Source organism: Carassius carassius, chromosome 1, assembly GCF_963082965.1.
Source record: "Carassius carassius chromosome 1, fCarCar2.1, whole genome shotgun sequence".
In the NCBI taxonomy this organism is placed as follows: domain Eukaryota; kingdom Metazoa; phylum Chordata; class Actinopteri; order Cypriniformes; family Cyprinidae; genus Carassius; species Carassius carassius.
In genome coordinates, this window is record NC_081755.1 from 34,750,182 (window position 1) to 34,765,544 (window position 15,363).

At 41.4% G+C, this 15,363-nt stretch overlaps 1 protein-coding gene across 3 annotated transcripts in view; it reads right to left on the minus strand.

Annotated features, from left to right (window-relative positions):
* The window catches only part of LOC132147492 (septin-9-like), a 101,594-nt gene that overhangs the window by 84,020 nt on the left and 2,211 nt on the right, over positions 1 to 15,363 (minus strand). The window contains exon 2 of one of the 3 annotated variants that reach the window (XM_059557081.1): positions 9,636 to 9,710. The exons of the other annotated variants lie outside the window; for them this stretch is intronic. Coding sequence (XP_059413064.1) covers positions 9,636 to 9,710 — 75 coding nt within the window. The remainder of the gene's footprint in view (positions 1 to 9,635; positions 9,711 to 15,363) is intronic. 3 annotated transcript variants of the gene reach the window in all.

Genomic DNA, 15,363 nt, shown 5'->3' on the forward strand with positions numbered 1-15,363 from the left:
CCCTCAGACACTCTGCACAATCCAGTCTTCAGAGTTTGAGGGACGGCGCGGAGGCTGGCAAAGATGGCCAGCGTATGACGGTTCACACAGCCGCCGCGTTCTCGCTAGCGCGTGGCCCGATGTTTATCTTGTTGGATTAAATCCTGCCGTGGATACGCTTCAGGATTATACACAACGAAACGCAGCGAATGTGACGCATGCGTTTTTCCTTCATGTTTGCTTAGGACTGTGCCCGCCTCCAGAGAGCGCTGTTGGACTGCTAATGCACATCTAAGCCTCTCACTGCAGTTTCCACACTCTAACATTTGACTGTCTCGCAGCAAAGGCTCCTCGAGCGTCATTTAACTGAGCTATCATTCGCGCGCCCCCTCAGACACTCTGCACAATCCAGTCTTCAGAGTTTGAGGGACGGCGCGGAGGCTGGCAAAGATGGCCAGTGTATGACGGTTCACACAGCCGCCGCGTTCTCGCTAGCGGCGTGGCCCGATGTTCATCTTGTTGGATTAAATCCTGCCGTGGATACGCTTCAGGATTACACACAACGAAACGCAGCGAGTTTGATGCATGCGTTTCCTTCATGTTCTCTAACATTGATTGTCTCGCAGCAAAGGCACCTCGAGCGTCATTGAACGGAGCTATCATTCGCGCGCCCCCTCAGACACTCTGCACAATCCAGCCTTCAGAGTTTGAGGGACGGCGCGGAGGCTGGCAAAGATGGCCAGTGTATGACGGCTTGCACAGCTGCCGCGTTCTCGCTAGCAGCGTGGCCCAATGTTTATCTTGTTGGATTAAATCCTGCCGTGGATACGCTTCAGGATTATACACAACGAAACGCAGCGAGTTTGATGCATGCGTTCCCTTTCATAGGTCACTTCGATGCTGCGGTGACGTCACCACGTATGGGAACACCTTCGGTGTGACTAATGTCTGAAGCCCTATACCATCCCGCCAATCTTATTGGCCAAATAGCGCGTAGCACCGCCCAGCATGCGTAAGCATATATAAACCTGGTGCCGCGCGCCATTTACCTCAGATTTCATTCCTTCAGTACGAAGCGAATCTTCTGTGCCCTATTATCTCGCGTTCTCAGCGATCATCTACGAGCAGTATACTCCTCTCCGCGGACGCGATGAGTCAACGAAAGGTAGGAGCCGTATGATGGGTTATCACGAGGAGGCACTTATGAGAGGTTCGTTGCAGCCTCTCTACAGGTTCTCTCCTTGATAGCCTATGGCTACAGTAAAATATGCATACACTTCCCCTGTGCACTAACGCCATTAGGAAGTATCCGCGCTCTGGAGTGTATTTCTTAAGTCGCCTCGCGTCTAACCCCCACCATTTCGCTTCTGCGGTCGCCGAGGCCCCGTACGAGGTGTTGGTTAGGGGCGATATGTGCGGCTTGAATATGAATACAGTGATGCACTGGAGTTCCATGTGCTCGCTCTCCCCCACTCGAGCGCGTTAATCAACAGTTTTGCTCTTCAAATGGTGGATTACGGCTCACACAGCCGCCGCGTTTTTGCTAGCGGCTTGGCCCGATGTTATCTTGTTGGATTGAATCCTGCCGTGGATACGCTTCAGGATTATATACAACGAAACGCAGCAAGTTGACGCACACGCTTTTCTTCATGTTAATATGCCAGGGACTATGCCCTTCACTGAGAGCGCTGTTAGACTGCTAATGCACATCTACCCTCTCACTGCAGTCCCCATACTCTAACTTTGACTGTCTCGCAGCAAGGGCACCTCGAGCGTCATTGAACTGAGCTATCATTCGCGCGCCCCCTCAGACACTCTGCACAATCCAGTCTTCAGAGTTTGAGGGACGGCGCGGAGGCTGGCAAAGATGGCCATGTTTATCTTGTTGGATTAAATCCTGCCGTGGATACGCTTCAGGATTATACACAACGAAACGCAGCGAGTTTGACGCATGCGTTTTCCTTAATGCTTGCCAGGGACTGTGCCCTCCAACAGAGAGTGCTGTTGGATTGCTATGCACATCTAACCCTCTCACTGCAGTCCCCACATTCTACATTGTTTGCCTCGCAGCAAACGGTGCTTCGAGCAGCATTGGATTGAGCTGTAATGCCAAACGTTCCCTCAGACACTCTGCGCAATCCAGCTTTCAGAATTCGAGGGGCGATTCAAGGGTCCTGCACAGACGACCCGTTTATGACGGCTCGCACAGCCGCCGTTTTTCGCTAGCGGCAAAGCCCGATGTTCAATCTGTTGGCCTAATTCCTGCCGTGGACACGTTTCAGGATTATACACAACGAGACGCAACGGCTCTTATACATACACTTCCCCTGTGCACGAACGCCACGAGCTTTTCGTGCCCGGATATTTTAACATGTATGACAGCGTTGCAGGAAGCGGAAATTTTGAGACCGCTAGTATGGTCTCGGCCGTGTGTGAACGCTTGCCCGACATTTCTCTATGGGTGTTACGCACGATTTGTCATGGATACACCATTCAGTTTCAATAAGGCCCGCCTCCTTTCCACAGAATTCTTTCCACGGTGGCGAAGCCGATGGAAATAGCGGTGCTGCGACAGGAGATGTCAACTCTGCTGAGCAAAGGGGCTATAGAGGAAGTACACCCCTCTCAGATGGAGGCGGGGTTTTTTACAGCCGTCATTTTGTGGTAAAAAAAAAAAAAAAAACACTGACGGATTACGACCCATTCTGGGTTTACACCATCTGAATCTTGCACTCAGGAAGTTCCTCAGATTCGCTTTAGAGAGCAAAGCGTATTAGTATTTCTCAAAATGCATGGATGGATCTCTGGCCCCGTTGCGGCACCAGGGCGTTCGTGTTTGAACTATTTTAGGCGATTAGCTGGTGTTTAGCGCAATCGCAGACTCAAGCACACTCTCATGGGGATCTTGTGCTGAATCATTTAACAGCCTGGGCTTACGTATGGAATGTTTCACCCCGTTGTCTCCGCATCGGACGATTCCGGTGACACGGCGATGTGTGATGTCGCTTAAAAATATGTATGTCAACCGAATTCTCCTGACTGAATTCTCCTGACCGGAGTCCGGCTGGGGATTTGCGCTTCCCGAGAGACTGTCACGACGGATGCGTCTTTGACCGACTGGGGAGCTGTTTGGCAAGGGAGTTGGCACATAAACAGGTTGAAATTACTGGCTGTTTTTCTGGCTCTCCAGTATTTCTCGAATCTACTGATCGGCCGTCATGTGCTGCTCAGATCAGACAACACAGCGGTTGTGTCATACCTGAATCATCAGAGAGGATTATTCTCTCGCCCCCTGTGCAGGCTGGCGAAACATGTTCTTTGTTTTCAGAACTAAATTCTATCGATCCGAGCTGTTCATGTCCCCGGACGTTGGACTTTGGAGCGAATTTGCTATCCAGGCAGACTCTGGAGCAAGCGGAGTGGGGATTGCACCCCCAATCGGTGAGTCTCCTATGGCAGATTTTCGGGGAAGCGAAGTGGAATTGTTTGCGTCAAACACGACTGCGCATTACCCGCTTTGGTTCTCCCTATGCCCTCCAGCACCCCTGGGCTTAGATGCATTAGCCCACAACTGGCCCAGGACCAGTTTGTATGCGTTTTCCCCCAATCTGTCTGATTTCGGCGATATTACGCAGAATACGGGTGGACAGGGTGGAACAGCTGCTGCTGGTGGCTCCGCGGTGGCACACACACAGCCGTGGTTTGTGGATCTGATCAATCTGTTAGCGGGCTCTCCATGGGAGATTCCCCTCAGACAGGATTTATTATCACAAGCACAGGGACTGATTTGGCACCCGAGGCCAGATCTATGGAATCTGCGGGCGTGGCCTCTGAGCAGAGTGAGTTCATATGTCCCGGTCTTTCTGCTGAAACTACAGAGACTATACTGAATTCTAGAGCAGCTTCTACGAGACGCTTATATGCTTTCAAGTGGAGACTGTTTACGGCCTGGTGTGAAACTCATAATATGGATCCAGTTTACTGCCCAGTGGCGTCAGTACTGGAGTTCCTTCAGGAACGTTTTTTGGATGGAGTGACACCAGCTACCCTAAGGTTTACGTGGCAGCCATTCAGCTTACCACGAATATATAAATGGTGCCTCAGTGGGCCGTCATCCACTGTTTCTCCTTCATACAGGGTGCGCGACGGCTGAGGCCTTTCCGCCCCGTGCGGGTCCCTTCATGGGTTTTTCCATTGTGTTGCATGGTTTATCAGGGCATCTGTTTGAGCCCTTGGAATTGTTCCGGATAAATCCTGACTTTTACAGCACAGACTCTGTGGAAGTGTTGTTGCGACCAAGGCCTAATTATGTCCCTAGGTCGCATCTATCCCTTTCGCTTTCAGCAGGTGGTCCTGGAGGCTTTTTCTCCTGCTGCGGCGGAGTCTGGGGATCTAAGTCTTTGCCCTGTGAGAGCGTTAAAGACTTATGTGGATCGTACTGCCCCATGGCGTGAGTCTGACCAGCTGTTTGTCTGTTTTGGACATAAGAATAAGGCCATGCAGTTACGAAACAGTGCATGTCCCATTGGCTGGTGCAGGCTATTTCCTTGGCCTATGAGGCGCGCGGGCTCGCTTCGCCCTTAGGAGTAAAAGGTCATTCCACGAGAGCAGTGGCTTCTTCTCAAGCCTTTCTCAGTGGATCTTCTATGGATGATATCTGTGCTGCGGCAGGCTGGTTCTCACCGAGCACTTTTATCAGGTCTTACAGTCTGGATGTGAGGATGGCTTCTGGCTCCCGGGTTCTCTCCGCTTGACCAGATGCTTCCTTGGATCCAAGCTATCAGGTACGTCAGGCGTGATGGTATAGCGTTCCCATACGTGGTGACGTCACCGCAGCATCGAAGTGACCTATGAAAGGGAACATCTCGGTTACGTATGTAACCTTGGTTCCCTGAATAGGGAACGAGATGCTGCGGTTCTGGCCGTGCCGTACCTTGATAGCTTTCTTCTTCGTCATGAAATCTGAGGTAAATGGCGCGCGGCACCAGGTATTTATATGCTTACGCATGCTGGGCGGTGCCACGCGCTATTTGGCCAATAAGATTGGCGGGATGGTATAGGGCTTCAGACATTCGTCACACCGAAGGTGTTCCCCATACGTGGTGACGTCACCGCAGCATCTCGTTCCCTATTCAGGGAACCAAGGTTACATACGTAACCGAGATGTTTTCACAGAAAAACCTTTTATACAGTCTATGAAAAAACAGACACGATTGCGACAATATGTGTTTTTTTCAAGTCATCTCCAGCAGGTGATAAATAATGTATATGAAAAATGCTATTATTACAGTATAAAAATTATTCTGCCTTATTATGTGATAAAAAGTGTTTGTAGTATATAAGCAAATTATTATTATTTGTTATTGTCCAGCAGTTATAGATTTCTAAGCCAATTAAAAGCTAGAAATTAGAGAAAAATGTAAGTTGCCTATAGTATCCTACCAGTCAGAAGTTTTTGAACAGTAAGCTTGTTAATGTTTTATAAAGATGCATCTTCTGTTCACCAAGCCTGCATTTATTTGATAAAGTAGAGCAAAACAGTAAAATTTTGAAATATTTTTACTAGCCTATTTAAAATAACTTTTCTATTTTAATATATTTCAAAATGTAATTTATTGAGATTTCAAAGCTGATTTTTTTAGCATCATTACTCCAGTCACACAAATTCTGATATTCTGCTAAAAAAAAAAAAAAAATATTATGATAATGTTAGAAACAGCTGAGTAGAATATTTTTAAGGTTTCATTGATGAATAGAAAGTTCAGAAGATTTATCTGAAATATAAATATTTTGTAAAATGATGCCTTTATAATCACTTTTGTTCAATTTAAAGAATCCTTGCTAAATAAAAGTATTCATTTCTATAATTTATCCCCCCCCCCCCCCCCAAAAATGTAAATTATACTGACTCTAAGCTTTTGAATGGAATAGTGTATAATGTTGTGAAAGCTTTTTATTTCACACAAATGCTAATCTTTGGATCCTTCTATTCATCAAAGAATGCTGAAAAAATGTGCTCATCTGTTTTAAATATTGATAATCAGCAAATCAGCATATGAGAATGATTTCTGAAGGATGTTACACTGAAGACTAGAGTTATGATGCTGAAAATTCAGCTTTAAATCACAGGAATAAATTACATTTTATTATTTTAATAGTAAAAATATTTCAAATAAATGCAGGCTTGGTGAGCAGAAGAGACTTCTTTAAAAGTCTTACTGTTCAAAAACTGTTGACTGGTAGGCTATATAGATAGAAACGTTATATTGTAATGTTATATATATTTATATATATATATATATATATATATATATATAATGAATGTGTGTGTAATTTCTGTCCCCCTCACTTCTGAAAAGATGGCTACACCCCTGCTGCAAACACACACAGGCTTCGTCACTGTGTCTGTCACCGACTCTGTTCCTCTTTCGGACTTGAACTAACTGTAAAACTAAGGGCATTATTAACTGTCTTTACATTTATTTTGAAAGATGAAGCTCGTGATTATGGAAAGGGGTGTTGCATTTCCGACGAGTGCTTGCAGTGATCGGCCAATCACAATGCACCATGTCAGTTGGCCAATCAGAGCAGACTGTGCTTGTCGGAAGGAGGGACTTTGTAGAAAGCAACATGTTTGAGAGAGGCGGAGCATTGAGGACCTACAATAATGTACAGTATTTGAAAAATGACATGTTCTATAACACCAAATACACAAAATAATGATCTTTAAAAAAGCATCCGTTAATTCAGAGGCATACCCTCAAGTAGCCTATTGATAAATACGAGTTAGCAAATCTTTAGCCTTCACCTAGGGGGCAGTCTGATTAGTCCCACTGCTAATCAGTCGACTCGACAGTTAGAGCAGCGATAGCTCGAGTATCAGTCACGGTTATTGACAGTGTAAGATGATTTATGGTTAGCTGTGTCGGGAATCCAGCCACGTGTTGGCATGTTGCTCTCAGAAACAGGCTCAGCCATCACACTGAATCAGGTAATATATTTATAATCAGATAATATTTGTTTCATTCTAATTAAGCACACTATACCAGCGACAGTCCTAAACCCTTTTTAGACTTCAGCCCCACTATGTGTCATCTTAACCCCAAAAACTGTCTGAATGATCTGGTCAGCGCTGCTTCCTCAAGAAAGTTTTACCATTCTCACTTGTTTTAAGTCTTGTCAGTTTAAGCATTAAAGTAATTTTAAGCCATTTAAGCACAAGACTATCAAGGACTTCAAGGATATCTCTTGTTTTAAGCAGTCATTTGGACTCTGTTGTGACTAACAGACGCCAGGATGTACTTTCTAACCAACAACAATGTCATATTTGTTTAGTGTATGACATAAAGACAGAACATGTTGACATTTTCTACAGCAAGTCAGTGACCAAAAGTCAGTGCAAACGATACATATTCTTAAAACCGTAAATGTAGCCACATGCCTGAGGCCATTTAAGAGTTAATATGTCAGAGAAACTTATAATCTCACCATCACAATTGTCTTCCCTGGTCAAATTTGCTATGCAAAAATACATACATATATATGTATATATTAAATTTAATCAATGCAGACGCTTTTATCCAAAGCGACTTACAATGCATTCAGGCTAACAATTTTCTCCTAACGTGTTCCCTGGGAACCAAACCCCCAACCTTGTGCTTTCTAACGCAACGCTCTACCACTTGAGCTACAGGAACACTATATCATGTCACACCTTAAGGTCCAATTCTCACTAATAACAAACCATTAAAGACTTCTGCCTCAAATTCCTATAAATTAATAAATTTGCTGCTTATTCATAGTTAATTAGGTAGTTGTTAAGGTTAGGTATTGGGTAAGATTAAGGATATAAAATATGGTCATGCAGAAAATGTGTTTTAAGTTCTAATAAACATAATATATTTTATATACAATATTCATATTCATATAATATAAAATATATATTACATGTGACATATGTGCAATATGTGCCCAAATTAGGTTCTTATAGCACTGCATATTAAAAATCAATCAAATCAAATAAAAAATTAAGTTTAAAAATATTTACGGTAGGAAATTAACAAAATATCTTCATAGACTTTAACTTCTAACGATTTTTGGCATAAAATAAATATAAATAATTTTGACCCATATAATGTATTTTGGGCTATTTCAGAAACACACCTGTGCTACTAATGACTGGTTTTGTGGTCCAGGGTTGCATATATAACACACCAAAACATACATGCACATGCACATACCTTTAACCACACACACACACACACACACACACACACATAGTGTGAGGAAAACAGTTTTCTGTTTTATGTAAGAGTAAAAGTGGGGTATTAAATGTGAGACCGCCTGGACAGCACACAAACAAACATTTGCTTTAATTAGCATTCTTTCTCCTGTGTGCGTCATTTGTGAACATGTGTTCATGTGTATGCTTTGTTTGTGAAGTTTGTCAAAGCAGATCTCTGGATCTTCAACCAGCCCCCATATGCAGACGTGCTGACAGTGCAAAAGCAGACTGCACTTCCCGCTGCGAGAGGATGCTTCAGTGGTGAGATATCACCACACACACACACACACACACACACAGACACGAGAGCAAGGTGTGAATGATCATTCAACCACATATGTGCAAAAACACATATCCATAAATGTAAACATCAGAAGTAATTTGCTTTGTCCACTGTGAGAGAGAACGCTTCCAAAACTGCACCAACAGATGCACAACAACTGTGCTGCTCTTTGTGGGTTTTCTCTCTCTCTAGATATATTTAACCTTCTTGCACAGAAACAGACAGCTGCTGCAACCATGGTCCCCCAAGACACATGCACACATTTAAAAACTCCATTACTCTTTACAAAAACACACATTTGGATCTATTTATTATTAACCAGTATGACATGTTCTCTATTGTCTATATGTCCGTATTCCACTGTATGTGAATTTTATTAATATTAATATGTACAGATTAATTAAGATTTATAGATCTGTTTTGTCTTTGTTTTTATGTGTGTCTGCAGAGTTGCTACTCTACCACTAAACTCAAATTTAAAGTATTTGTTTATTTCATGTATGTTATATTTTTAGCAACAAACAGGATTATGAATGTGAAACTACTGTAAATGCCTTTGGTGTACAAGCAATGTCAATCATAATTCAGAGCCTAATGTCTGATGCAGCGAATGCTTTTAGCAATGCCTAATAAAAATAAAACTAAATGCAAATTATTATTATTATTGGTGTTTTTGTTATTAATAATAGTTGTAGTAGTTAATAATATTTTAAATATTTACTATTATAACTAATAAAATGAACAACATTGTTTTCAAATGTCTTTTACATTATATTTACATTGAATGCATTTTCATCTGCCAATAATTCACCACACAAAATAAACCATGGTAAACCTTGCTAAATCTTATGTAGTTTAAAAAAATATCTAATCTAATGTATGTTTTATTCTTTTCTTTTTTCGGGGGGATAGGATTGTCCATTGTTTCTTGTCACATAACTTGTCCAGGATAGCATCTACCTAATTTTTTGGCTTCTTCTACCGAAATACTGTACAGTTTGATTGGATGCACAGCTTTTTGGACTACCACTGATCTGTCTATCAAAATAACGAACAACAGCAACCTTTCATTTGAATGTGAACACTTACCAGAACCAGTACCAGTACTTGTTGCCTCTCCTCTCTCTGGCCTCCTCAGCTTGCCACTGGTGGACCTCGCAATGCCTGTCAACACAGAAGACATAACAGAAACACTTTTCAGAATGATCTGATTATAGGAGGAAGGATATAGGGAAAGATGTATAGAAGAAATGGAGCAGAGGGAAGCAGATGTGTTGGGAACAGACATCAGAGTAATGAAGCTCAACCCACTCAATTATGTGCCGCATGTGTTTGAAAAATCAAGTCAGATGGGTCACAAACACAGAGACAGATCAAATGCTGCTTCCTTTGAAATCTGTGCTGCAACTAAAACCCTTAAGATCACCAGGAGAGTGTTTAAGTATCAGATATCACACAAGAAAAGTGCTTCAGTTTGGAGCTATGCAAAGTGACAGTATTTAAATCCCATGACAGTGAGATACAGGGATAACTCTAAAGGTCAAACTATAAAGTCCACTGTTTGAACCGGTTCGGACTGCGATGTAGCTCAAGCTGTATGTCTTGGTAGATGCCACTGATAAATGTCATCACATAAAGAACAAGGATCAAAAAAGCTGCATGCCTTTACATAGATGGACTCAACTCACAAAATAGTATGTTAAGATGATTTATCATAAAATTATAAAACTTCCAAAATTAAAATTTAAGATTTGAATGATAATTAAGTACATTTTAGCTCCTAATTCTCAAAAACTGTAATCATCAATTGTAATTATAATACCACTTGTAAAAATGCCTTTAATTTATTCTGAATGAATTTATCCTGCATGGGAAAGGTCCAGATGCATTATGGATCATGGTTCCCATGAAAATAATATCACAATGTATAAGATTTTTTTTTTTTTTTTTAGAGGATGAAATGCGATCTCAAGCATCCTCATTCTGAAACTGAAATAAGAACAAAACATGGAACTGTTATGAGCCATTATTCTTAAAACAGATAAAAAGTGAAAGTGATCGTGTGGTCAAATATGATGTCCCATACTCGGAAAGTGTGCTCTGCATTTAACCCATCCAAGTAGCACACACACAGTAGTGAACACAAACCCAGAGAAGTGGGCTGCCATATTGCTTGCCTCTCTCAAGGGTCTCACCTCAGTCGTGGTATTGAAGGTGGAAGAGAGCGCTGCTTATTCACTCCACCCAGCAAAAATCCTGCCGGACCTGACACTCAAACCCACAACCTTTGGCTTACAAGTCCGACTCTCTAATCATTAGGGTTAGGAAGCAAATAAAAAGGTTCAGATGTGTACAATTCTTCTTCAAGCATGTTACAGAAAACATAGACATTTTTCCCCATCATCATAAACTTCAACACACGTCTCTAAACCCTTAGATCACAGAACAGTTTAATACATAGGCTTACAACAGCGGTTCTCAATTCCAGTCTTCACCCCCCCCTGCTCTGCACATTTTGTATGTTTCTCTTATGGCTTCAGATGTTTGTTCTATTTGAAGGTATGTGCCCTGCGAAGTGGACATCACAAGATATTCCACCATGATTCCAGTTTGAAGCGAATGGATATGTTCCATTGAAAGTGCATTGAAGTGTGTGAGACGTGAATTTAAATTGTATTTATTTACAGAAGTATATGATGTCACACTTGTCTGTCTGTGAAGATGTTGCGCAGTGCAAATCAGTGAATGAATGTTCAGAAGTGAAGTAAACTACAACAGATTTCCACTACTCAGGGGGTAGGAAGCAATGAACACCTGTGTAGGGACCATGTCAATGGGGAACACAGTTCATGCAGAGCTCACTTCTAATGAGCTGATTATCTGAATCAGGTGTGTAAACAAAGAGACACATAACTACGACATACATAAATGTGCAGAGCAGGGGGTCGCAAGGACTGGAATTGAGAACCAGTGACGTACAAGAATCAATTAAGTTATAAAACAAAAACAAAGAAAAAAACATTATTTGTTAATAAAAGTTTTCACAACTTGACGCAACTGTCTGTTGTTTTCCTCTGAATTTATCACAGATAAACCGCTATCTGTGTCAGTGTAAATGCACGTTCTTACAGGTCAGAGATTTGCTGATACCAAGAAGTAAAAAAAAAACAAAGGCTTTAAATGTGTGAATTTCCTGTGTGCCGTTATCATAGGAAAAAATGAACCAGCTCTGCGCTGGTCCCTTCAAGCAAAACAATTATTGCGATTCACAGGTGACGAAGCTCTAATTTGTTTCCATTCAGATGTGCAGGTATATTCATCATTTCTGGCAAATCCCTGGCAGATCTTTCCTGAAACTCTGAGGCGAAACGCTGAGTCAGTTCACTCTTCCTGCAGAGGAATACAGTAAATGTTATGTGGTTGAATGTTTTGACACCAATAAAACACCAACAGGCATGTCTTTAAAAGATTAACCTCAATGCAGCCAGACACTTGTTAGGGGCATGCGTCACCAGTATAACAACATCAGTCACGCAAACATAGAGATGGTAATGCAAATCTAACAGATAACATTAGGCTGAGAGAAACAGAGGAATGATTAAGAGGAACATTGCCAGTTCAGACTAAATAAATCAAGCCCAGAGCAACATTCTTTGGTTTGCCTTTTTAAGTATGTAATCTCCTCTTTGAGTTAATTTTGCATTATAAACTCCGTCTATATGCTGATTTAGATTTAGATTTTAGTAATCCATTGTTTTATTACATTCACGGACCAAAATAACATTACAACTTTTTTTCTGTCAAGCCCTATCAAACCAAATACAGAAAGTCTAAAGATAAAATCATGCAACACGTCACAGGCTAAGTTACAGGAAGTATTCACACAATGACAGTAAAAGGCTGAGTGACAGAAATAATGTACCAGTTATACAGTGTATATCACGTAACACTGTATATATTAAATTAAAAACTGCCTTCGGCTGAGTTCATACATGACTGTCACTTTCAAGCTGGAAAAATGAATGTATGTGTTATCAATTGCCTGAAAATGTCCTCTGTTTTATTGACTCACTAAAGAGAGTGAAAGGGTGAGTTGTTTTCTGAGTAAATATGAGGGGTCTCTGCACATTGGGACATGACTGAACAGGCCAGCATTGCTAAATACATACGCTCAAATGTAGGTTGCATCACATGCACTATGGCCCACCACTTTTTATTTTACATAAACTGTCTATATTTATTCGTTTCATTTTGTAATATAATTATTAAAATCAATTTTGTACACCTGTTCAATTGCTTGGTAATCACATGGAAGCAACTCTAGATGTGGTGAAGACGACTTGCTGAAGTTCAAACTGAGCATCAGAATGGGGAAGGAAGGGGATTTAAGTGAACGTGGAATGGTTGTTGGTGCCAGGCAGTCTGGTCTGTGTATTTCAAAAACTGCTGATCTACTGGGATTTTCACACACAACCGTCTCTATGGTTTACAGAGAATGGTCCGAAAAAGAGAAAATATCCAGTGAGCGGCAGTTGTGTGGATAAAAACGCCTTGTTGATGTCAGAGGTAAGAGGAGAATGGGCAGACTGGTTAGAGATGATAGAAAGGCAACAGTAAATCAAATAACCACTCGTTACAACCAAGGCATGCAGAATACCATCTCTGAACGCAAAGCACGTCCAACCCTGAAGCTCCTATCAGCTCCTGTCAGCTAAGAACAGGAAACTGAGGCTGCAATTCACACCGGCTCACCAAAATTGGACAACAGAAGATAGGAAAAACGTTGCCTGGTCTCGATTTCTGCTGCTATATTCACATGGTAGGGTCAGAATTTGGCATAAAGAACATGAAAGCATGGATCCATCCTGCCTTGTCGCAACTGTTCAGGCTGCTGCTGTTGAAATGGTGTGGGGGATATTTTCTTGGCACAATTTGGGCCCTTAGTACCAAACTGAGCATCGTTTAAACACCACAGCCTTCCTGAGTTTTGTTGCTGACCATGACCACCCCTTTATGACTACAGTGTACCCATCTTCTGATGGCTACTTCCAGCAGGATAATGCACCATGTCACAAAGCTCAGAGCATCTCAGACTGGTTTCTTGAACATGACAATGAGTTCACTTTACTCAAATGGCCTCTACAATCATCAGATCTCAATCCAATAGAGCAGGTTTGAGATCGAGAGATTCACATCATGGATGTGCAGCTCACAAATCTGCAGCAACTGCGTGATGCGATCATGTCAATATGGACCAAAATCTCTGAGGAATGTTTCCAACACCTTGTTGAATCTATGCCACAAAGAATTAAGGCAGTTCTGAAGGCAAAAGGGGGTCTAACCCGGTAATAGCAAGGTGTACCTAATAAAGTGGCCAGTGAGTTTATATTACACATTTTATTACTGTTAGTTATAACTGTAGTACCACATTGATTTCACTTAAACTGAGAAGGCAGAAATTAAGCTTAATTAAACTAATATACTTTAAAAAGGTTGCATTACTCATATATACATGTATAAAACATAAATAAATCCATTTTTACATACTAAGTTTCTAATGTACTATCTAATGAATTGTTTTATATATGAAGGAAAATATTAGGTTAATTTTTAAATCACTATTATTGTGATTACATGTTTCAAACACTACTCATTGTTTGACAAAAAAAATATGAAAGAATAAAAAGAAAGATTAAAAATGAAAAAGAAATAATAAAATCATGCATTTTGTTTCCTCTATAGACTAGCACTCTAATGAAAACTGACACATCAAGAACAGAAAAGTTTAGGCTTAGTAAAGAGAGAGTCTTAGTGTCTTCAGTTAAATTTAATCTGATCTTTAAAGCTTAATTGTGTCAGTTTATCTGTGTTAAAATGTTTATCCAACTAACAACTACTGTACAAGTAAAAAAAATGAAGGTTGATTCCCCTGAAAAATGTAAACACTCCAAATCTGTGGCGCTATCAAAACATTCCGACAAGCCTGACATAGCAACACCTACTCAGCCAATGGTATGAGTTTGGGGCGGGGCTATATGCTTGACTAACCAATGACAGACACAGGAGTGTTTGGGAAGTTTGTTCGAATACAGTCACTATTTTTGCAGTTCTATGTGGTGACGCTAGCAAAAATGCGTAGCTTTGCAGCAAGATGTGATAGTGCCAGTAGATAATCTAACTCCTTGTCTGATTCTTAGCCATACACACCCTGTGAGGTGAAGTGCACATTATCAATCCATGACATTCCTCTGTCCGCATTTGGTAATCACTAAACTAACAGTCTTGAGTGATGAAGACAAAAGCAGGGAGACTTGGAGGAGGCAGGAAAAGACCATCTGTCAATTTCAGTGTCAAGTCGAGTGCTGTCAAAGGAGACATTTTAGCTCAAGTGAAATGTGTGACATGGTACTGAAAATGACTGTGATCAACCCTCCAAGTCCACATGCCTCTGGAGCAAAGAAGAATTTCAAAGCACTCTCGGCGTGGGTTAATTTCACAGGAGATTTGTGTTGCCACTGACTCACCTGTCAGCTCGACTATGATGACAGGGCAGGTCAGGAAAGGGGAGGGAGGCAGTGAAGGAAAAGGAGCCAGATACTGATAAAAAATGTGCTATAGTGCAGTCTCTATTGCCTCAGTAAGCTCTGTTGGGCAAGGATCCAAAATAAAAGATTAACAAAGAGATTCATTCATCCGCTCAAAATGATTCACTTCCAGATGAGACATGAGAGACATTTTTTAGCATGTCCACATGGACAGTGCAGCATGCAATCCAACATGCAGTAATTTGGTTTTCACAGATAAGGTTTCCAAAAAA